At 34.8% G+C, this 25,679-nt stretch overlaps 1 protein-coding gene across 7 annotated transcripts in view; it reads left to right on the forward strand.

Annotated features, from left to right (window-relative positions):
* PHF14 (PHD finger protein 14) overlaps positions 1 to 25,679 on the forward strand; it is a 155,383-nt gene that overhangs the window by 10,901 nt on the left and 118,803 nt on the right. For all 7 annotated transcript variants that reach the window (XM_070424348.1, XM_070424346.1, XM_070424352.1 and 4 more), the window contains exons 4-11: positions 6,114 to 6,258; positions 12,582 to 12,741; positions 18,213 to 18,324; positions 18,819 to 18,956; positions 21,480 to 21,626; positions 22,282 to 22,552; positions 22,866 to 22,972; positions 24,061 to 24,156. In XM_070424348.1, coding sequence (XP_070280449.1) covers positions 6,114 to 6,258; positions 12,582 to 12,741; positions 18,213 to 18,324; positions 18,819 to 18,956; positions 21,480 to 21,626; positions 22,282 to 22,552; positions 22,866 to 22,972; positions 24,061 to 24,156 — 1,176 coding nt within the window. The remainder of the gene's footprint in view (positions 1 to 6,113; positions 6,259 to 12,581; positions 12,742 to 18,212; positions 18,325 to 18,818; positions 18,957 to 21,479; positions 21,627 to 22,281; positions 22,553 to 22,865; positions 22,973 to 24,060; positions 24,157 to 25,679) is intronic.

Consider the following 25,679-nt stretch of genomic DNA (forward strand, 5'->3'; position numbering starts at 1 on the left):
ACATTTTTATCATAAAACTACAATAATGATTCAGTTCTTCCACTTGAAGTTCTACTGAAAGTTAGGTTTATATCCATTGGGCCCAAGATGCAGCATTCAAGACTCTTCAGTCAAACACATTTGTGTCTTTTTGTCTGTGTGTTTATGTACATGTTTTTCTTCAAAAGAAAGATTGAGTTGTCTTTTCACATGTAGATGTATCTGTTACATCACATGTAGAACTAGAATAATTAAGTCTGTCATTTTGTTAGTGTGTTTATAGTCATGAAAATTCACTTTGTTCACTTTATCACGCACTTATTTTTGTTGTTTTTTCATACCATTGACAGGTTAAACTGGTAGAATATTTTTCCTTTTATGCTTTATTTGTTCTTTTACATTTCTTTTGGTTACAAATTTTATATACCAGTGATTTTCCATCCTAACTAAGTATCATTTATAATTTTGGTGATGTTATTAACCAAATAATTTATAGTAGTCGATAAGGGTTATGTGTCAGTAGAGATGAAACAAAGTTTATATTTTAGATTATAAACATTTTTTAACTTCTAGTGTGCTCACTTTCATAGGAGGATGTTGCTTACCTCAAGTGCTATCTTAATTCTTATCTTTAGGTAAAGAAAAATTGTCATTTGGAGTATAATACTGTATTTATAATGTTGTAGCACAGGCAATTCCATATTTTCAATGCCAATTTATGGGGATAGAAGTATGGAAAATCCAGTTATTCATATTTGATTTTTAGGTATGTATCCAGCTTATTTTATATCACTTAGTATTCCATCTGTATTTACTGAATAAATTTGCTTTTGGCAGCATCACTTCCTTCATTTTTATTAGCCTGACATTCACAAAAGTAGATTGGCTGATGATAGAGGCAGTGTGGAGATACCATATGTTTAGAAATTTGCCACATTATCCATTTGTTAATAATCTGTAATTAATAATATATTGCTTACGAGGTTGTAGGCTATTTTTAGGATGCATTTAAAGGCCACATGTGCTGTTTGTTTTTTTCTTACCCAGAAGAGACTTTAGTAAATAATGGGACTTTACGTTTTTAGATTAACAGTCCCAAAGAAATGAGATTTCAGAACATTTCTTGGAAAAGTGCCTTGTGTTTTCTTAAGTAAATAAATTAATTCCTCTTCTGTTATTTTATGTTAATTTTCCTTTTGCTCTACCCTATGCAGAAATGTAGAGCTTATAGAAAGTTAATTTCCCTTCAATATTATTCTATCTGAAAGATTGATAACTGTTTAACCCAAGACTGTTACTCAAATTAGATATTAAATTTTAATAAAAATGAATCGGTTGAGATTTTATTTTATCTTATGCTTCTAAATTTCCTATTCATATGATTTTGATTTTGTAAAAAGGTGACTAAAGGTAATCCTTGTTGCCTGATAGCCAATGTTTGTATCTTCCTGGCTATTATAGGTAGTTATATCTTGCCAAGTACCCATTAGTTAATAAGTATACATTTGGTTATATTTGAAGTTTAATTTTTCTCTGCTTTTACTTTAAGTTTTCAAATACTTTGTCGTAGAGACAGCTAAAATGTGGCTTTAGAAATACCTAATAGAATTATATTTAATTTATAAGCATATAGACTTTTTTCTTGGCTCTATGTCAAGTGCTTTGTAGGGAAATATTTTGTGTGTCATGTAAATGATACCCAGGAACTTTAATAATTTGGCATTTCTTTGAGCAGGGACCTTTTATAACTATTGGCTGTTAATGGCCTGAACATATCTATATGTGCTAGGGGAGCGGTTCTCAAACATTTTTAATTACTCTAGAGCAGTGGTTTTCAAACATTTTGGTTTCAGGACCACAGTACACTCTTAAAAAAATTATTGAGGACACCAGTTTTTATTTATGTAGGTTATATGTAGATATTTACCATTTCAAAAAATAAGACATAGAAGAACATAAGTTGTCAGATCAATAATGCCATCCCCTATCCTGTAGCTTGTGAAAAACTTTAGCTTGCACCCATGATAGAGAGTGAAAGAGACACATAACCTTGGTATTGTTATGAAAATAGACTTTACCTTGTGGATCTCCCTAAAGGAGACTTCCTAGATCACATCTTGAGAACCACTGTTCTAGAATTGGGCATTTTCTGCATAGGGGTACTTGCCTTTGTTAGTGGTATTATGGCATTTTGGAATTTGGTGCTATTTGAACAATCCCCTCAGAATATGGTTATGTCTTTTCAAACTTTCATCTTGAAGCTTTACAATCCCCTCAGAATATGGTTATGTGCCTTTTCAAACTTTTATCTTGAAGCTTTGAGATTTACTAAGGTTATCTTTCCTTTTAGTTTTCTGAAGTATACTTTTTGGTGAGGGCTGTGTAGTCTTTTCAGAGCCTGGTTTCCATTTTTAGGACTTTAAGACTAGAGCTTTGGGTAAATATATGACAGAAAATCATATCAATAGAAATTTTCAGATGGAAGTTACTCTTTTTGTTTTAAAATAAAAACTCATATTAAATGGATATTAGTGTCTTGCCATGTGAGGAAATGGCAATTACCATCTGATTTGCTAATTAAAATGTAAAAATTTTGCTGAAATTTATAAATAGCCACTGTGTTTAGGGCATTTTAGTTATTAATCAACTGCCTTTGTACACATTTCAAAATAAAACAAATTTCTCCAAGGCCTAAAAGATCAATTTATAACACTGTAGAAAAATTACTTCAGATTCTTAAGAATTTAACTTTCTTTAAAAACATGGAGGAAGAACTATTGGTCAAACTCTTTGGTATACTAATTTTTTTCTCTTCTTCAAGGCAATAGATTCCTTAAATTCTTTTTTACATGTACTGTGCTGGAATTTCCTTTTATTAAAAATACATATAACTTAGAATTTACCATTTTTATATATTGTTTATAATCATCTATTTGGAATATACACAAATGAACATTAAACATATTTTAGAGCCACAAGACCATTGGGAAATATTAACATTTTTTGGTGTAAATTTTAAATCTTAAGGGGAAAATGAAATGATATACTGTAATGTCCCATTTATTCTTAAAGTTACCATTAGAATCCTTTAAATTATTCTATAATATTAAGGTTATATTCTAGGTGATACTCTTGTGCCACTCAAACCAACCTTCCCAATTTCTATTTTTATGTAAAAGTCGTATTTTCAAATGATATATTCTGTGGTGAAAACTCTAGCTTAACTATTTTGTCTAAAAACTTGAAAAATGATATACATCTTTAGAAATATGCTAATAAAAATTGATAATAAATTGACTATTATATTCTGATTATAAGCTTGCTTAAACCCATGTTTGCTATATTAAGGACAACTTGGAGCATAATTTTTATGAGACTGTGTTATTCAGATTTTTCCATTGAAGCATTGCCTGCCGTCAACCATTGGATTTGGTAGTATTATCTTAGGGCTCTAGTTTCCCTCATTTTTCTCTCATTTTTTCATTACATTGCTAGTAAGACTTTCTATTGATGGGGAACAGAAGGCCAGAGATACCAGTTAACTTTGTTATATCTGCCTCTAAATGATAATATGTATAGAGAGAAATTGGTGTGGAGATATAATTTAGCCACTTACTGTTTTCCTGAGCAAAATAGAAAAATAGGAAAGTAATGGAATTAGAGCTACCTGTTGATATTAATTTTTCTGATCCATAGAAATTTACTTGTTTCCCACATGGATAAATCTTTTCCAAGGCCTGATTAGTTGTAATTCCACGAGAGAAATATTGTCACAGCCCATAAACTTGAGTATCCTCTCAGTCATCAAACTGGTTGTTTGTTACGTCTTTTCCTACTCTGTGATTTTTAAAACCTACATGTGGTATTCTAAGGAAAAAGTTTTTTGAAATTGATGCAGAGAAAAAAGTCTTTTTGGACTTAACCATGGGAGAATATCCTATATAATAAAAGCTTAATATGCTTAGTGTCCGGTCATCCATTCAACCAGTCGAAGCGTAATATGCTAATGATATGCTAAGGCCACTCAACCGCTCGCTATGATGTGCACTGACCACCAGGGGGCAGAAAGTCTACCGGTTGACCAGTCGCTATGATGTGCACTGACCACCAGGGGGCAGATGCTCCGACCAGTACATTAGCTTGCTGCTGGGGTCTGGCCAATTGGGACTGAGCGAGACGGGCCGGACACACCCTGGAGCCCTCCCGCGGTCCCTCCCTGGCTGGCGAAACTCACGTGTCCCTCCCCGGTACCGATCGTGCACCAGTGGGGTCCCTCAGCCTGGCCTGCGCCCTCACACAATCCAGGCTGAGGGACAACCCCCTTGAGTGCACGAATTTCATGCACCGGGCCTCTAGTATATAATAGTGTGGTCATTGAGGCTTATAACTTTTCTTTTGGGGTTCCAAGGAAGATTCCCCTGTGTAATAAAAGGTCATCTCAATGTTTCTCTTTTGACCCACCTACAAGAAAATACAGGGGAAAGAAGAATGGGAATGAACATTTACTGAGTACCTAATATGTCTTGGGAACATTTTAACATACATTATGTTATTAATTCTCACAACAACCTCATGAGGTAGGTATTATTTTTATCATCCCATTTTACAGGTGAGAAAACTGCAGCTTCAGGTTCAACAGCTATTGAATAAGAGATGAAAGTGAAACCAAACAACACTTGACTCTAAGTCAAATGCTGTTACATTTGAAGCATGGCTAATGGGATGGAATCTGGGCATATTTTTACTTTGCTCACTGTACCAAAGTACTGTAAAACACATTTTCTTTTTAGGAAGGTTTTAGCTGTACTTGCTTGCCATGTCCAAAGCCCCTCAGCTACTTGCTTTTATAAAAAAAAGAAGCAAACTTAATATTTTAAAGTACTGGAATTCTTAAGAGATATGGCATACCTCTTTTGCACTGTTTTCTTGATTTGTTTTATAGATCTATTGCAAGTTTACATGTATTACACAGAAATATATTGAAAGATTGTTATAAATTGTGACATTCAAGTGTCATTCCAATGTTACAAATTGCTATTGAAATGATACCTACATGTTACCTTTCAACATTAGTTTAAAAGAATATAAAAATATAAAAATTAATATGAAACAGTATTTAGTGAATGTAGAATATAGAACTAGTTTATTAATTTTGTTTCTGAATATGGTTAGGTTCTTAAATGAAAATATATAGACTCAAATGCCATCTTTTATTATGTAACACTAAGCCCAATCTGTGAAATATGACAAGAATTATCTTGTTAACTTACCCTTTAAAGTTTAGATCCATAATGCAGAAGGTTTAAATTAAAAGAAACAAACTCTTCCTTTCTTGAAATTTTATCGTTTTATATTTATCTATTAATATATCCTTCTCCTTTTACATTATAATTAGCTAGGTATCTTTCTTACCAGTTTACACTAGATATTTCTTGACATAAACCTAATATGCATGCTCTGCCTCTTCTAGCAACTAGTCAACCTGGATCTTTTTTCTAGACGGTTTTCTGTACCTGTATACACAGATATACCTAGGTAGGTACTCATGTATCTGTCATCCAGTAGTTGGATGACCCTGGTGCTCCTGAATTCCCCTTATACACGTAAGGATTATATACAGGATATTCCCCTGTAACTATGCCATCACATACATAGTTGCTTACATGTTATCTTGAATTGGTTTTTTCCTGTTTAACATATGTGTGTCTGGTCTTCCCTAGCTAGGATTGTAAGTTTCCAAAGAGTAAGAGCCTAATGTTGTATACTTTTTAAACTAATGTATAGGATGGATAAATACTTGTGGGTTAATTTTCCCTTTCTTCTAGTTTAAGGGGTTAGACTGTAATTCAGAATGGAAAAGCAGATGTAGATTAGTTAGTTGCATGCTTGCTTTTTCATTTCCTAAAGGAGAAAGTATATGGGACTTGAAGAGAAGTGAAAAAATAGATGGCAGTTAGAGGGTTCTTTGACAAAGAGGTGTACTTCTCAAATGTAGCATACTGTGAAATTACTAAAAGAATGGAGAATGCAGCATAATTATGGAAATGCATAAAATAATTTTAAGTGAGAATTTCATTTATTAAAATTATCTTTTAATATAAATATGTGATTTTCTGATATATTTTAATAATTAGGACTCGCTGATTCTTGAGAAGAGTCAAAACTGGAGTTCTCAAAAAATGGACCATATTATGATTTGCTGTGTTTGTCTTGGAGATAATAGTGAAGATGCTGATGAAATAATTCAGTGCGACAATTGTGGCATTACAGTTCATGAAGGTAATTTTGCTTTGTTTTTTTCTCTTTTTAAACATGGCAGATTGACACTGCATTAAAAAAAGTAAAATTAGTTCTTTGACATTTGTACTATTTTTAAGATTTTCCTGTAGTTCATGATATTTCAAGTGATGTAAGACATACTAAATCCTTAAAGTACGATGGTATTATTTTTCAGATGTTAACTTTAAACGTGTTTTTAAAAAAAATTTATTACTGGGGTGATATTGGTTAATAAGATCATGTAAGCTTCAAGTGTATAATACTATAATACATCATCTATATGTTACATTATGTGCTCATCACACAAAGCTTAGTCTTCTCTGTCATCATATATTGGACCTTCTTTACCCTCTTCAACCTCTCACCACTCTAAATGTGTTCTTAATTAATTAAAATAGAACTGTTATGATGTGGAAGCCACTGTATTTCTTTGATGGTCAGTGTTATATTTTTTCTTCATGGTATTATTTATTTCTAGTTTTTAAATAAAATTCAGATGTAGAAAAAGTCTTATAAGTTAGTCTAGTAGAATGCATTGCAGTATTATGAAGTTTGCAGTATTTATAAAGTTACATTCTAAGTCTAGCGATTAATATGCTTTCTTCTTTCATAGTTATTTTTAATTTTGAATTTGAAAGGAGGATATTGGAAGTATTTTTCCTGATTATAATTTTTGAAGCTTCTTTGTTTTATATATATATATATATATATATATATATATATATATATATATATATTTTTTTTTTTTTTTACTTAAAATTTTTATTTTAATGTAATTTCTGACTTACAGAAAAGTTATGAGTAATACAAAGAATTTCCCATATTTTCTTCCCTCAGATTTTATAGATGGTAACATTTTACTACCCTTGTTTTATCTTCTCTCTCATATAACATTTTTTTTCTGATCTCAAAGGGAGTAAACTATAGCCATAGTGTGTATTTCTTAAGAAAAAGGGCAGTCTGTTCTTACATAAGCACATAATTATCAGTCAGCAAATTAGCACTGATAGAATACTATTATCTAATCTACCAACTGTATTTACATTTTAGCAATCATCCCAATAATGTCAGTTCTAGAAAAATAAAATCCAGGATCCCAGATTGCATTCAGTTGTCTTGACTATTTAGGCACCTTTAATCTAGAACATATCCTGAGATTTTTGTGTTTCATGCCATTGGTATTTTTGAAGAATACAGGCCAATTCTTTTATAGAATATCTTTATTTCACATTTATTTTCATGATTAGATTCAGGTTATGTGCTTTAGGCAGGAATTCACAGTAGTTACATTGTATTCTCAGGGTATCATATAATGTTTATTTGTCTAGTGGCTGGTGATGTTACTCTGATTACTTAGTTGAGAAGTTGTCTTCTAGGTTCCTCTGTGGTAAAATTATTATTTTTTCCTATCAGTTAAAAATATTATTTTTTTTCTATCAGGGCCATGATTTCCACAAAACAATATTTCTACGGCCTTGCCCTTAGCTGTCTTTCTGGTATTATAGCCCTCCTCCCAAATAGTTCTGGGAGTCTGATGGTCTTGTGCTGTTAACCCATCCTCTTGCCCTTATATGAAGCTGCCCTCTCTTGCTGCCAAGGCTCACTGTTGGAATGTCTCCTCTTTCTGTTATTCATTCTTTTTTTTCCAGTAATGTTTGTTAAGTACCTATCATGTACTAGGCTTTCTGTAGGTTTTACACATGTAAAATAAACAGAATATAGAAATTGCTGACTTACTTCATGGAGCTTAAAGTTTGGGGAGAGAGACAAACAATGAAAAAAATAAAATAATAAATAAATATATATTAGGTGGTGATCTGGAGGAAAATAAAGCTAGACAAGGAGTGTTTGGAATGCTATAGTGCAGGAGGTTGAATAGATAGGTATAAGGTGGGAATCAGGGGACAGTTTAGGGTGACCATTGCAGTGATCCAAGAGAGGAACAGGTTTGCAGGTAGATAGTGTAAGTATGATTTTTAAACTGTGTGGGTGTAGGTAAGATGTTGGGATTAGAGATATGAATTTGGGACTCATCAGCCTGCAGATGTTTTTAAAGCTTTGAGACTGGATATGCTCTCTAGGGTGTAGTAAAGTGGTCCTAGCCCTTCAGCGGTTGGGGAACACAGGGCTGGCTAATGAGATAGTAGGAGAACCATGGGAGAGCCTCCCCATGAAATCCGAAACTGACCCCTTCAGCTGGAGGGCAGGGAGCCACGGAAGAAGCAGGCAGATCACTCCAGATTGGAAGATGACAGGTTTACTTGCCCAGGTCCAATTCCTGAGCCAAACCTGTGAAAACCCTCCCCAACCGGCCTTTTGCATGTTGATTTGTTACTTGCTTTACATTTCAATTGTCATTTCTGAATAGGTTATACTTGTCTTTTTCTCATTTGTTTTTTAGAATTCTTTTTTAAGTGTTAATCCTTTGCCTGCTGTATGTTACAATTATTTTGCATCTTTACAAATATTTTTTCCACTCTGCCCTGTACCTTTTAAATTTGTGGTATTTTTCACTGTTTAGAATGTTCTTTTTTTATACAATCACATTTGTAGATCTTTCTCTACTAGTTTTTAAGTCCTTAAATGAATTTTCATCTTAAATTAATTAATCCAGAGAAAGGGGAATTTTCTAAAGCATAATAGGAAGCTAGTGTTGTTAAAGCTTGTTTGCTTTTTAAAAATTCAGGTGCTTAAATGACAGATTTTCATATTGTAATTCATCCATGCAACTCTCCCTTAAACATCCCATGGTTAAAAATGAACACTTGAATGAATGCTTTATCTTAGAAACAAGTTGCCCATCATCATATAATATACTAGAGGCCCGATGCATGAAATTCATATGCGGGGGCGGTGGGGGGAAGAGGGTGTCCCTCAGCCCGGCCTGTGCCCTCTCGCAATCTGGGACCCCTTGCTCCTAACCGCCTGCCTGCTCACTCCTAACTGCCTGCAGGCTCTCTCCTAACTGCCTGCATGCTTGCTCCTTACTGTTTGGCTCACTGCTCCTTACCACCCGCCTACTCACTCCTTATTGCCCACCTGCTCGCTCCTTACCACTTGGCTCGCCACTCCTTAGCACTGCCACGGAGGCGGGAGAGGCTCCTGCCACCACCACTGTGCTCACCAGCCGTGAGCCTGGCTTTTGGCTGAGAGGTGCTTCCTCTGTGGGAGTGCACTGACCACCAGGGGGCAGCTCCTCCGTTGAGCATTTGTCCCCTGGTGGTCAGTGTGCATCATAGTGACCGGTCATTCTGGTCGTTCCACCATAACGGTTGCTTAGGCTTTTATATATATAGATGAGCATTGAATAAATGTGGGAAATAGAGAACAGAGAGAAGAAAAGACATTTCTAATAGTCCTAATATCCAGACAACTATAGTTAGTGTTTTGGTGTATTTCTTTTCTCTTTTCCCCCCTCTTCTTTTCCTCCTTCTCCTTATTTTTAAACACACTCCTAATTAATCATAGTTAAGAGAGATTTTTAAGGTGAAGTTTTGCTAAAAGATAGTACTCCAAATGTTGCTTTTTAAATGTCTGATTGTCTGATTAGTTTTCAGAGGACTCACTTCATCTAAATGTAGATAAATCTCTTTTCTTTTTGAAATAGAAGGGTTCCAAACTGTCAGTGTAAACACCTTTGTGACACGATCTTATAACTGGCTTGTAATACCAGGGTACCCCTGACTGTGTTGTCAGTTATCATGATACACTGATTGCACCGTGTCTGGAGAAAATGTCAGGTCTGTTGTCAGTGGGTGACAGAGCATTAGGTAGTGCACTTACCTGCAATTACTCTTCAGTTCAGTAGCTGTGCATTAAATCAGATTAGGTCTGCTAAGAGATGCTTTCCTCCCTTTTGTTTAGTTTCCATTCTGCTGTTTAGCTTAGCCCTAGACCATTTTTATTTCTTAGTGTGTGCAGAGTGTTTACTGGGTAGGAAAGTTGGTTCTTTTATGCTTTAGGATCTATTTCTTTCTTTTTTTTTTTTTTTAAAGCTGAGCCCTATTTTTCTTTCATATAGAAAAATTTAATGTATTTTACAACCCTAATGAATTGCATTACATGATAATACAAGAATTCTTACAGTAAACTGTATTGAAAATTCTAAATAATTCCTCCCATAAGAAGTTAGGATCTATTTCTGACAGGTATCATGTATAAGTTCCTTTCTCATAAATAACAATATACAGTGTCCTCAAAAATGTATATACACACTTTGAATAAAGGCAGTACTTATTAAAATACACTTAATTTTCAAAATTGAGCTATCAGCTGTTAAAGTGTCTGTACATGTTTGACACCCTGTATTACTGACTTTAAAATCTTTCAGTGGATTTTGTAATCAGATATTTAGTGATAGGATGTTCACTAACTAAGAATTGTTTCAAGTTTTTAAATGGAACTTTTGTGTTTCTATTTTATTCCCTCTCTATGCTGAGAAATAATTAGGATAGATATAATTAAATACATACTGCAGATGAGGTAATTCAGTCTCAGAGATGCAGTTTGCCCAGTTATATAACCAGAAGGTAGAAAGCTGCAGGTCTTTTGGTCCCTTCTGACACATTGAATGGGGAAAATTTCCACTTATTTGTACTGTCCATACCCTTGCATAATTCAAAACAATTGTAAACACATATTATGTTATTTTTCCTTAACTATGATCTGTGTAGGTTGTGTGTGTTACTTAGATGTTGATCCTAATTAGATAGCCATAGAAATATGTATTCTATGTTTACTCATTTGAAACATGATTAATCTATCTGAAATGTATTTTATGCCTGTTATTTTTTTATGTTTACCTATATAAAACAAACTTTTTCCATGATCATATCAGAGATGCACTTTTTTCATATTCTTAGAATTAGGTAGGTAAAAGAGAAGGAACATTTCGTTATGATAGTTTAAACTCTATTTTGTATGGAAGAAAGAAAAAAAGATTTAAAAATGTATTAAGTCACTAAAATGTGTTAGAGCAGACATTAAGAGCAATAACTTTGGTATAGAGCTGAGTAAACCCAACAGGTATGGCAAAGAAATATGGGAAAGTGGCAGGTGAAAGGCAAGGGAAGAACTCTGTAAAGGTGATTATACAGTGTGGGTTATTTTTCAGGGGCAGTGAAGATGAAGAAGAAATACCAGTCTACTTGCTGATTGTTTTTTGAGTTTGCAAGATACTAATCCTCTAACTTACAAGTAGAATTTTTCTAGGAAAGGCTCAGAATTCATTCTGGAGGTTGTTCCTAGGTGGATAAATCTCTGTGCAAATGTTTGCTGTGTGTGTAGTATATTCTTCAAAAAATAGAATTGAAATTTTGCTTTATTCTAAAAAAGGGAACTTCTGTGATTTACCTTGATTTTGGTGAATGAAAAGAATAAAATGGGTAGTCCCTTCAGAGCTTTATTATTTTGGTAACTAGAGGCCCAGTGCACGAATTTGTGCATGGGTGGGGTCCCTCGGCCTGGCTGGCTATCGGGGCCGATAGGGGCCCGCCAGCAGGTGAGGGACTGTGGGAGGTTGGCCAGCTGGGGAGGGACCGTAGGAGGGCTCCAGGGCATGTCTGGCTCATCTCTCCCAGTCTTGATCCTCTGGACCCCAGCAGAGTGTCTGCCCCCTGGTGGTCAGTGTGTGTCATAGTGACTGGTTGAGTGGTCGATGGAACGGTCGACCGATTGTTCGGACACTTAGTATATTAGGCTTTTATATATATAGATAGATAGGTAATTGCCTTCTTTGTGTGAATACAGATGAGAGAATTGGCTTCATAGGGAACTTTATTTTGTAAAGAAAATAAATTCCCCCTTTCTATTATTGCACAACACTTTGAGAAAGCAAATTTACTATTTTTATTTTGTTTTATGATTTTTCTTTAAATACAATATTTTGCTTATTGTTGTCTTTACTGAAGAAGTGTCTTTTATTGATGACAATAATAACTGCTCCCAAGGAAATTGTATTTCCTTTTAATTTTATGACTATTTCATTTTAAAATTGTATATCTCAACAGATGTGATGAGGATGATGATTACCAACTACAATTCAATGATATTAAAGAAATTAATGAATTTTGATTACTTATCTTGTATACTAGTGTAGGTTCTTTAAAATCTTTTTTTTGGCATTATTTTATATGACTTTTTTATTGCATATACTATGGTAGGTGGAAAAGCATTTTTTAAAAATGATTTCATCTTTGCGTTTTGATATTAATGTCGTTATTATAAACTATTTTTCAGAATGTTCTCTACTTCCCTTTCTCTTTTGTGAATTTATAAATATAAGTTTAAAAAATAAATTATTAATCATACTTTTTTTTTTTTAGGTTGCTATGGAGTTGATGGAGAGAGTGACTCGATTATGAGTTCAGCTTCTGAAAACTCCACTGAACCTTGGTTTTGTGATGCCTGTAAATGTGGTGTTTCCCCTAGCTGTGAACTGTGTCCTAATCAGGATGGAATTTTCAAGGAGACAGATGCTGGAAGGTTGATGTCATAATTCTGTTGAGTGAATATGCATGCTTTATAATGTGTCTGCTTCTGACTATTCTTTTACTCTGACTATTCTTTTATTCTGGTTTTTTGAGTTACACCCTTTCATTTGATCACCTTTTTGTAACTTCTTAGCATAGAGTAAATGAACAATAGGCTAAGGGTCAGGGGGAGGGGGAGACCATTTTTTGAATATCTACATTTGCCTTTATATCCATTATTCTATTTAATCCTAATATTAACTCTATGGTGAGACAAGTTATAAAGTTTCTGACTTAGTACCTAAGGCTCAGATCATTTAAATAATTTTAATTTTCTCAAAACCACAAGCTGGTGAATAGTCAAGTTTGAACTCATGTCTTTTTTATTCCAAGAATATATCACAAAGCCCATATAGGGATTTAAAAGAAGAAGTTTAATTTTAAGAATGATTAAGCTCTGATAAAAAAGTTACTATCAGATATAAAAGAACTCTTAAAAATTGGAAGGATAACCCCTTCTCCCAGGCTGGGGTTCAGACCTTGTAGAAAGAGAAGGTGTAGTTGCGGCCTACTGGATGACAGAGTAGTTTGCTGGTTTGGCTTGGCCAGAACTAATCTGCTTAGCAAGTACAGATGGCTGGGCACAGGTAGCAGAGGGAGCTGGGGCCCTATATGTGGTGTCTGTATTGCGAGGGCCACAGAAAAGTGATCTCCAGGCTAGGCCTGCAAGGTCACTGAGGGTGACGCGTGTGACTGGGGCAGGGCTCTGGCAGATGTCCTCCGCCTGTCCCCGATCTCTGCTGAGAAGCCCTTTCCTCTGACCATGTCCTCTAAGAAAGCTGAACATCGTGCTCACTGTAAAGCAGCAATGCTTGCTGAAGGGCTCCATCACTGCGGAGCAGATATGGAAAGGTGGGTTTGGTGTTGAGAGGCAGAGACCTATGTTCTTTTCACTGTTATACGCACAGTCATCTTTATCATCACATCTGAGCAGTTGTCATCAGAACAATGTTGACCTCATGTTTTTTCTCAAGAGACTACCATCTGGGATGGGTGACTGGAATGTAAGAGTAGTCCCTAACCTCTTGTGTTTTGTGGGTTACTCCCCCAAACCACCTCCCACCTTCACCCCTCCATATAAGAGGAGGTGCTCAATTTTGTATTTTGCCACATAAAGGCATTTCAGTATTTTTATCAAACATGTCTAATCCTACATAATAAAAGGCTAATATGCAAATCAACCGAACGGCGTGACGCGCACTGACTAGGGGTGGGGGGGTAGATACTCAAAGCAGAAGCTACCCCCTGGTGGTCAGTGTGCTGCCACACGGGGAGCACCGCTCAGCCAGAAGCCCTGAGCTGGGTTCACGGCTGGCGAGTGCAGCGGCTGTGGTGGGAGCCTCTACTACCTCTGCTGCAGTGCTAAGGATGTCCAACTGCTGGTTTAGGCCAGCCCCCCACGGTTTAAGCCATCAGTCGGACATCCCCTGAGGGCTCCTGGACTGCGAGTGGGTGCAGGCTGGGCTGAGGGACCCCCATCCCCACCAAGTGCACGAATCTCATACACCTGGCCTCTAGTATTTTAATAAGAATGAAACAACCTATACAAGTTATCATCATCACTTCTCATATTTTAGCATTGGAAAGGCTAGGATACCTTCTGTCCCAAAATAAAGGATAGGATTTTAAATTGAATAAGTGTTATTTTAGTAAAGTAAAAAGTATTTTTCCTCTTTTCTTATTTTCTCATTTTTGCCTCAATTGGTACACAGGCTCTAGAGCAGGGGTGGGCAAACTTTTTGACTCGAGGGCCACAATGGGTTCTTAAACTGAACCGGAGGGCTGGAACAAAAGCATGGATGGAGTGTTTGTGTGAACTAATATAAATTCAAAGTAAACATCATTACATAAAAGGGTACGGTCTTTTTTTTTTTTCAGTTTTATTCATTTCAAACGGGCTGGATCTGGCCCACGGGCCGTAGTTTGCCCATGGCTGCTCTAGAGAAATGTTGCTATCTAACATTGTTGGGACATACTCTACCATGAATTCTTGGAGAACCCTGTGTGTGTTGATGTCTAGGAAAAAATGGCTAAACTTCTTACCTCTTCTTCCTAATTGCACATTCAAATATAAAACAAAAGAAATATATAACAAATGATTTGATGTATCAACATGAGTCTGTGGTCTATCATATACATGGGCATTATTTTATTTTTGGACTGACTTTGGCCTAGAATTAGGGAGCTTAGTTACTGCATTTAAACTGTGTGCTTTCAAATTGGACTACCTATATTTGGATTTTTGTATTTTCTTAGTAACTGTGATTTTAGTCAAGTTATTTAATCTTTTTGTGCCTCATTTTCCTTAGCACCTTTGAGGAGATAAAATGAGATATTCATGTAAAACAATTATACAGTTTTGGAAACATATTAAGTACTCATTAAATGCCTCCTTGGTTTAGCTGTTGCTGCTGCTGCTGCTACTAGTACTTTCTTATTAAAAATATTATTCTGCTTATTTAAAGTAATAATAGAGTATCAGCTGCTTAAATTCTTTCTGGTAACTCTTCAGTTCTGAGAGTTGAAGTTTATGGTGGCAAATTGTGGTGAAGAAGGAAGCAACTTTGGAAAACACAGAGCTTTCTTTTAGGGAGGATAATTTTTCTGTTGTTTTGTTTATAATTTGAAAGTTCTATTGGAAAACTTTAAAGTAGCTGTCTCTTCATGGTGTGACAATCCACAAATTACCGCTAAGTTGTTTCTGAATGAAGAGAAGGGAGACCTCTTTAACCACTTAGATTTACTGAGAGATATCGGTATTGACTCCTGTGGGCTTTAATATAGGCACCTCCCTTGATCGTGCAGTCTGGCAAAAGTTCTTTTATACTATTTGGACAATTTTAATGCTATGTCCATACTCATCTATAGGCTATAATGGAAATTTTAGGTCTTGATAAAGTTTAAGGGATGTAGCACTAGCTTTATTCAAGGGGGGGAAAAAAGCCAGGAAGATTTGACAAGGCCTTTAGTATTTTAGCTTCACATGGAAAACAGGGGAAAGAATAAAAAAGGTTTTGAAATTGACCTCTATCACATGGACTAACTAGACTTATTTCCTTGTTTCTGATGGTAGCCACCAGTTCTATACAGAAAATGATGTGTTTGAATGTGAGAAAAACATCAGTATATTCTTGTCATTAATTTTTTATTTCATTTCTTAGAGTATTTTACCCTGTTTTAATAAACCTGACTATGGAACATATTAGATGTACTCTAATTTCTAGAGATAGCATGCTAGGCACTACGCTGCAAGCGTTTCACATTCATTATTATGACTTCCAAAATATCTGAGGTGCTCTGTTCCTGGTAGATACTTAGCAATTGATTAGTGAATGAATAGATGAAGGACTGAAAAGAACATACTGGAAGTGAATTTCCTATGTTGAAAAGGCATTACAAGTTCAAGGCATTTAAGAATCAAATTTGATTGATTAATGTAGTTCCTATTCTGAAAGAAAGCATCTTTCTACTTAGTTTGATTTATTAAACTATGTGAATTTAAAAGAATCTAGCAGTAGTTTCTATACTAGAATGACAATTCTGACTCTGTTTTTTGGTGGTTTTATGTGGTGCTTGTTTTCTGTTCCTTTTCCCAATCGACATCTGTCATCATAGCTCCAAGCAAAATGGGTAGTAAAGTAACATGGAAGATTATTCCTTTTTGATTTCTTGACTTGCCTTAATTACAAAGTTCTAAAGCTTATGCAGCTAAACAAGTGAACAAAAAATTATTCACAGCAGGTATTAATAAGGACCAGCATTGCCTCAGCTTGTTGATATGCATTTGAATAGACTCATGTTGGTGTCCTCTCATGAGTGGGTGGGGAAAATGATACACTTGTGTGCCAATCATACTGAAATGGCGGTTTGTATCTGTAGTACTTGTGTGACTTGTACTAAGACATTTTAAGAAGGTCAGTCTGAAGCAAGCAGCCAGCTGTTAGGTTTATCAAAGATAAACTCCTGTAGAGTACAGCAGCATTTAACACACCAGTGGAGCATGAAAGAACGGCGCAAATTAAATTGAGAAAGCTGCTTGTCGAAGATGTGTATCTTTATATTGAACTCCACAGGATGCATTTGGGAGGTTGGATTAAAATACTGTATCAAGAAAAATCTCCAAACCTTGGATTTTTTTCCAATAAAAAAGATAATTTTTAAAGATTTGTAGCTACTTTCCCCAGAACCTCTATAAAATGATTCATAGTCTTGTTTTTTTAAAACTCATAGTGCATCACAAAACAGAACCATGTAGCAATCATAGCCCCTTATGCTGTGATAAAGCAGAATTTATTGTTAATATATTCACAAAGTTAAGAGAGATTTGCCATCTCATTTTTACCCTCTTTCTTACAGAAGTGATATAGATCTGTTTAAATTTCAAAATCCAGTGATCCATCTTTTGTTTAGTTGTAAGCAAACAGAAATGGAGCGTAATATATTTTTAAAAGTTCAGTGTGGCTCAGTGATTGAGCTTCGACCTATGAACCAGGAGGTCATAGTTCGATTCCCGGTTAGGGCACATGCCTGGGTTGTGGGCTCAATCCCTTGAAGGGGGTGTGCAGGGGGCAGGTGATCAATAATTGCCTCTCATCATTGATGTTTATTTGTCCCTCTCTGAAATAAAAAAAAAATATATTTTTAAAAAAGGTTCAGAGCAGTTAAAAAACACACAACAGAATTAGAATCAACTTGTGTTTATTTGTTCTTTTTAGTGTACTGAAACTTTGAGCATTCTTTGTTTAGTGTTGCAGCATCATTCAGACTTTAAAAAAAATTTTGTATGTGGGGGATATAAATTTTAATACATAGATTATATGGTGAAGAGATGAGTGAGAGAGATACGACTTCCTTATCTTATTATAATTGTTCTGTACAGTTTACTGGGAAGAGAGTCAAGATGCATACAAAAAATTGTTTTAAAATATGTCCTCAGAGGATTGATTATCCAACAGCCTTTAGAAAAAAAGTAACAAAAATAATTTTACCTAATTATTGCAGAGTAACTTCATAGTTCTTCAATTAGTATCCTTAATTCTCAAAGTACTTACAATAATAAATGTGAATACTTTTCACACATATGAAAATGATGTTTTGTTTTATTTGAGTAATGGTTTTGTGCAAATATTTAAGACTAGCAGATAAGTGCCAAATGTAGTGAATTTTAAGTGCAAGGCAATTATAGTTGTTACTCTCAGCTTTGGCTGAGCGGCTGGACCAGTAGTGCTTGTTGGAATCACTCTTTCTGTAACTGAATATCATTCTGTACATGTTCCATAATCTTCAGGTGTATGACAGATTCTGAAATCCGACCATACAACTCTTTCAGTAGTTATTCGAGATAGTATATATTTTATGTCTATTTTCCATGTGGACATTTTACAAAAGGGTTTGATAGAAAAATCATATGTTCTCTCCTTATAGATGGGTTCACATTGTTTGTGCCCTTTATGTTCCTGGAGTAGCATTTGGAGATATTGACAAATTACGACCAGTAACACTAACCGAAATGAATTATTCCAAATATGGTGCCAAGGTGAGACAATGTTTTTGATTGTCTAAAATAGGAAGTTTTTTCTTATTAGTTTACAGGGCTTTTTACCTACTGGTATATTGTTGACTATAGAGATGCTTGTTAGTAATCAAACTGTTTGTATAGCAGTTAGCACTAAATCATTTATTATTTATAGTAAAGTTTTCTCATATCTACAATGGGAATACTTATAGTACCTCATTCACATATTAGTGTGGAATATAGTTCAATGATATTAATATGTGCAAAGTGCTTAGAATAGTACCTAGCACATGGTAAGCCCTCAAGTAATATCATCATTATTATGTCTGTGGAATTTTGGTTTATTTGAATCACACAGAGAATTTTTTTTTTTCATATACATTCTTGGCTTGCCTACTGTTGTTTGTATTGATATAATATTGGTTCACCACTTGTATTTTGTGGATGCTTTGTAAGAGAATGCTATCTTCTAGAAATATTTGTACTCTGAGCTCTTTCCTGTTATTCCATTGTAGGAGTGTAGCTTCTGTGAAGACCCTCGTTTTGCTAGAACTGGAGTTTGCATTAGCTGTGATGCAGGGATGTGCAGAGCCTATTTCCACGTGACTTGTGCCCAGAAGGAAGGCCTGCTTTCGGAGGCAGCAGCAGAAGAGGTAGGTTTATTTAAACCTATAGTTGATGAATCTGTTCATGAAGCTTCTCGTGACTTATATCCTACATCAGGTATGCATCATATATTAAACTTGTAAGTTTATTTGCCTAGATCACTGGTCTAAAACATCAAGAGTTAACAATATATATGAGTTTTTTCCAGTTTCAAAGCAAGTCAGATAATTGGAAAACCTGTTAAAATTTTGGCAGTGAGATCTGATAGATGAAATGAAACCTAATCCAAAGTGTTTTAAAGCATTAAAATGTCAGCATATTTTATATGAGAGTCTGAAATTGTATTTGGGTAATAATCTTGCTCTGTTACTCTCTAAATAAAATCATTACCTTGTCTTTAGAATCTGCATTTCTATCTCTTTACAATTATTTTTAATTCTATAATTTCCTTCTAGGTTTATCGGCTTTAGATTAAGCAATCAGTTGTTTTAAAAGTGTGTTTTGGAAGCTCCTTAATATTCTATCAAGGGGTCTGTAAGGTTAAAGCTATTTTCATGATGATATGAAAATGATATATACTGTTTTTATTCTTAATTCTCTCACAAGCAACACTGGAGATATCCAGAGATAATATAACATAGTAATATGATCAGGACAGTTTATCCCCACTTTGACTGGGTTCCACTCCATTGGAAGGAGGAACAAGGAGAGTAAAAGTGGGCAGCTTTCTTTCAAGGGCATGGAAATTTCACACCTCATTGGCTGGATCTTATCACATGGTCATATCTATCTGCAGGGAGGCTGGAGCAGAGCATTCCCAACCGGATAGCCAGGGATGCAGTCAAAACTCAGAGGGTTCTAGTACTAACGGAAGAAAAGGGGAGAATAGGTATTGGAAGGCAGTGCTTTTTATAGTAGCTAATATTTGCTTGATATATCTGTTTCATTCTCTAAACAGTATTCAGTCATCCTAGCTTTAGAATTAGGGTTTATTGCCCCTCAATCCAAAATTAACTGATTAAAACAGAACAAAAATTACTTGGGCTACTTACTCACTTTCAGATATCTTTTAGAGCAGAGAAGACTGGTCTTTTTCCTAAGTCAGGCTTGGTCCTAATGTTTAACTCACCCATGCAAACATGAATCCTACCTGATAATCCAATTTCAACCTTCCCTACTTTAAAACAATAGAATAATACTTCAGATCTGGCCATGTGGCTAAGGTTCAATATAATCTTTATTTCCGTTTAGCATTTTCTGTCACCAGGATTTAAAGCATGTCATGAAAAAGGTGTGTGTGTGTGTGTGTGTGTGTGTGTGTGTGTGTGTGTGTTTGAATGCACTCTTGTAGCTACACTTTTGTATTTTATTTTTATAGCCATATGAAATAGTTATTATTAAGTCCATTTTACTAGTAAATTGTTTAGCAACTTGTTTGAAGCTGCAAAACCAGTAAATGATAGAGCTAAAATTTGTATCTAGGGTTTTATATTTCTAATTCTGTGACCTTATCCACAGCATTACGGTATGACATCTATTGATACCACCCTACAGAATTACATTGTATGTTTTTTTCTATGTTAAGAACACCTTACATTCTTTTTTAGTTATTATTTCTCTTTCTATTCTTTCTTATTTGTTTCTTTCTTTTTGTTTTTAATGTTACCATTTTTCTTTGGGCTATAAAACCCCACCTTACTAATAGACCCTTTTACTATAACTTAGATAAAAACTTTATGGGTAGCTTATCTTTATTTCTCCTCCTTACGACTTCTTGTTATTTCATTAGCAGTCACATTGTAGATTACTTTTTTAGGCTATTTAGTTAAAAAATTTTTCTGTTTCTGATAGAATAAGTTGTTTTCTTTCTTTCTTCCTTCCTTCCTCCCTCCCCATACTACTTTCCTCCCCTCCCCTCCCTCCCTCCCTCTCTCCCTCCCTCCCTCCCTTCCTTAAATTAGGGGGGAAAAAAGGCTAGTACTATGAAAGATGGCTATGAGAGCATTGTGTTTCCATATGAGGTTTTAGAGTTATATAAAGAGTTAAAGGGGATACTTAACGTGTTTTATTGACAGGGCCTGGTCTTCCTAATCCATTTTTGTCCTGGGTAGAATCTGTCCATGCATTGGTAGCTAGTTGGACATGTCCCACTTATCTTGTTGCTAGTTCTGTATTTTCTTAATATATTGTTGTTTTATAATCTTAATCTATATATTCATAACTTTGATATTTAATGATAATTTCTACTTAAGGTTATTAAAATCTTATTTATTTTAAACAGAATTTTTAATATTTAATTTATGGATTAAATATACAACATAAGAGTTGATTTAAGTATTTTTAAATCCATAAGTCCCTTTAAAGAAAAATATTGTTAATTTGACATTGACATGCAGAATTAAGTTTCTAAAGAAGCAGTTTTTATCACTATGTGTATAAATTACTTTTATAATTTATTTTAGAAATAATAATGTTGGAGAGCTTTTTAAAAATTATCTCTTGTGTTAGGCTTTCTATAACCTTTTGGAATAAAAAAATGTTTACTTTCTTTCCCTGTTTTTTTGATATAGGATATAGCAGACCCATTTTTTGCTTATTGCAAGCAACATGCAGATAGGTTAGATAGAAAGTGGAAGAGAAAAAACTACTTGGCTCTACAATCCTACTGTAAAATGTCTTTACAAGAAAGAGAGAAGCAGCTATCACCAGAAGCACAGGTATGGTATTTATGCCAAACTCATGTTTATTTGAGGTTATGTATTTCAGATCTCACGTGTGTTTGCCAATGGCTTATGAAATATAGTGATGAAATTTGGTTAGTTACTTAGGAAATGGGTTGTCATTAAGTTAACTGGAGAGTATAGTTTGTGGCTAAATACATTGCTCCTCATCTAGTCAACAGAGCAACCATTTATAAAGCATGTTTGCAAATGCACTGAGAAATGTGGCTTAGAAGAAATTATCCTATCCATGCAATATGTCACCCACATCTTTTTCAGTCTGTTCTGATGTTTATGCAAAGGATTTGATCAGTTTGCCCATCATTTAAAATGTATTTCTGTGTAAATTAAGTAAATTTATGGACACTATTGCAGTTATTAAGAAGAGAAACTTCAGCTTAATCAAATTAGTTTATGACAACTCTGATCATAGAGTAGGACCGTTATTACTAGGGGTAGACGTAATTTACTGTAACCCAAGAATTATACAGTATATCTTAAGGACCAGTATACCTCAAGGACCATGGATAGCTATTCTTGCCTTGACATAGGGAGTTCAAGTATCTTTACTTTCTCTAAGCATGGAGATAAAAATTTTAAGGAGTACATTCCATTTTAATATCTTTTAAAATTTGTATACATATTTTTATAGGCAAGGATCAATGCCCGGCTTCAGCAGTATCGTGCCAAAGCAGAACTAGCTCGATCTACCAGACCCCAGGCCTGGGTTCCCAGGGAAAAATTGCCCAGACCACTCACTAGCAGTGCTTCAGCCATTCGAAAACTGATGCGGAAAGCAGAACTAATGGGAATCAGCACAGATATCTTCCCAGTGGACAATTCAGATACTAGTTCTAGTGTGGATGGAAGGAGAAAGCATAAGCAACCTGCTCTCACTGCTGATTTTGTGAATTATTATTTTGGTCAGTATAGACACTGATGCATGCACATTTTCAATGAAAACAATTTGCTAATGAAAATATTTGATATGCTGTCAATTTTTAATTTATTAGTCATGCTGCATGTATCAAGCAGAAGCATGTTTATTTATTTTCCTAATAATCTGTGGGTTGTTGTAAAATGCTAGGTTCATATCTTTGTGCATAGAGTTAAAAGCGTTTTAAACAATGTAGGTTTGTCCATGTGACATTTCTATGGCTAGCTTCTTCCTTTGTGTATTTTGTATATCAGCTTTTATTTTCTACTAAAGTAAAATTGGATATTTAATTTAAATAGAGAGAAATATGCGCATGATTCAAATTCAGGAAAACATGGCTGAACAAAAGAACATAAAGGATAAATTGGAGAATGAACAAGAAAAGCTTCATGTGGAATATAATAAGGTAAGTTGGCTGCAGGACAAATAATATAATTGATCTTATTCATGATTTTTTGGGTGATTTTTACAGCATTACTTCTTATTTTTCATTTTGAAATTCTTCGGGAGTTTTTAGGCCTTCCCTACAACTCCCACCCTTTATTGTCTTCATTATCATCTCTAACACTTACTGGGCACTTGCTATGTTATGTGCCAGTCACAATTTTGAGAACTTTACATGTATTCATTCATTTAATTCTCACACAGCTGTATAATATGGATTATGCCCATTTTCAGAGAAGGAAACTCCTAAACAGGTGAAGTAATTTGCTTAGGCTCATGTAGGCCTTCAAGTCATAGAGTGGTGTTTGAGACCAAGCAGTTTGACTACATTCTTTATTCCTAATCCCTGAACTGTGGAACTTTTCTAAGTTTGTAGAAAACTTGGAAACTTCTTATTAAATTATTATTTTTATCTTGAATTGTAATGTTACTTTTGATTAAAAAAAATACTTCCCAGTTAAAATTTTTATTCTACCTCCTCATTCTAATGATGAGGGAGCTCAAAAAGAAAGATCATATAAAAGCAAGATGTGACTAAAATGTTAGGTAGTAAGTAACATGAACATTTGGTATTGACTTATTGTTAGATAACATTTTAAGTGATAAAAAATTAGTAGGAAGAAATATCCCATAATTAGCCACACAACAGTGAAAGAATCCTGGGATTAGATTCAGAAGACCTGGGGGTTCTTGCTAGTTCTATGATCTTGGCCAAGTCAACAAAACCCTATGTTTCTTGGTTTCCTCATTGGGATATGCTAGAAATGCTTTTCGATAGTCACAAGAATTAATTAGCAAAATGTGTGTGAAATTACATAGTAAAATATAGCAATATATGAATGTAGGTATCATTGTCATTAGGAAAAATGCTTACATTTTGTTGAGGCTTCTTAAATAATTGGATACATCTCTCAGTGGTATGTAACTTGGATATATTAAAACTATATGGAGTATAAATATAAATATTTTTGATATTGATAAATAATTTATATTTTTGTATATTTTACTATACATTTTAATGGTTTACTCATTTGAATTATTGCATTGTAGCTATGTGAATCTTTAGAAGAACTACAAAACCTGAATGGGAAACTTCGAAGTGAAGGACAAGGAATATGGGCCTTACTAGGCAGAATTACAGGACAGGTTAGTTTCTTTCCATTTGCTATCTTCTTCTATTCTTGTTCTCCATTTTATTTTCAAAAATCAGATCTCTGATACAACTGTCACTTTGCTAACTGAAGAATTTGGTTTGACTAGGGCCAACTAATCCTCTTGGGTAATGATTTCTGCCTGAAATACATCTAGAGCATTAAAGCTGCCGCCTTAGAACCTGTAGCTTAATTTGGTTGGTTTAACAGCTGTCTTGTTTGCAGAATTTTTTCATTTGCTTTGAGTGACCTGTGATTGTGATGAAGTTAAGATTTGAAGCATGAGTTAACTCCTACCACATTCCCCACCCTCCACCCTCAATTTAGCAGTTTTTAATTCTTTGTCATATTTTCTTCTGACTTGTTCTTATATTTAGTCATTTTGTGTTTTTAAAAAAATATTTCTTATTAATTTTTTTTTTAGAGAGAGGAAGGGAGAGGGAGAAAGAAACATTGATGTGAGATTTTTTTAAATGTAAAATTTAAAAGGCTAATGGAGAGATGAGATTCATTTTCATATTGATTTGCCTTTGAGCTGTGTAAGAAATAGTTTTTGAAACTTTAAAGTATAGTTTTTCCCCTTCAGCAGGTATTATTATAGTTGTGAAAAAATTACTTTACCCTTGAACATTTTTAGCCTGTGCTTGTGTTGAAAAGAAGAATCATTGCCAAATGGATTTCTTTGAATGTTCTTTTTTTTTAGTACAGTGTATATAATTCATAAATTAAGAATTCATTCAAGTAATTTCAGTTATATTTTTTAAGGATGATGGAGACTCACTGTGGTCCTTTCATTATGAAAGTAGTTTTATTTGTGAACAATGATTTTCAAAGAAAAGACATTTTTCATTATACTAATTTCACAGGTTTACAAGGAGTCACATTCATCATACAATGTGTGTAGACATATTATTTTAGGAAGCAATATACACTGATATGTATTGTGACATGCTAGTTTTGAGGATGCATTTGTGAATAGAATGTATGTGGCTTATCTATTTATATAAAAGCCAAAGCGACCGTTATGACTGAATGACCAGAATGACCAGTTGACCAGTCACTATGACGCACACTGATCACCAGGGGGCAGATGTTCAACGCAGGAGCTGCCCCCTGGTGGTCAGTGTGCTCCCACAGCCAACCTCCTGCGGCCATCCAACCTCCTGCGGTCCCTCCCCCCAACCAGCTGCCCATCCTCCTGCGGTTCCTCCTCCTATTCCTCCCCCCGGTTGGCAGGCTCCAATCAGTCTGGTTCCGATTGGCCCGGCCCCGATCTGCTCTGATCACAGGACAGGCTTAGGGACCCCACCCGTGCACGATTTTGTGCACCGGGCCTCTAGTAATGAATAAAACAATTTAAAAGCTGAGAATGAATACTTGCTTATGCAGAACTGACCTTTGTTTCTATCAATAGGTTGTTGATGGATATTTGGAAGATTGTGGTGTTTTATATATATACTAGAGGCCCGGTGCACAAAAATTTGTGCACTCGCGGGGGAGGGGGTCCCTCAGCCGGGC

The sequence above is a fragment of the Myotis yumanensis genome, unplaced genomic scaffold, assembly GCF_028538775.1.
Source record: "Myotis yumanensis isolate MYYU_CA2020_CCGP unplaced genomic scaffold, mMyoYum1.0.hap1 SCAF_9, whole genome shotgun sequence".
In the NCBI taxonomy this organism is placed as follows: Eukaryota; Metazoa; Chordata; class Mammalia; order Chiroptera; family Vespertilionidae; genus Myotis; species Myotis yumanensis.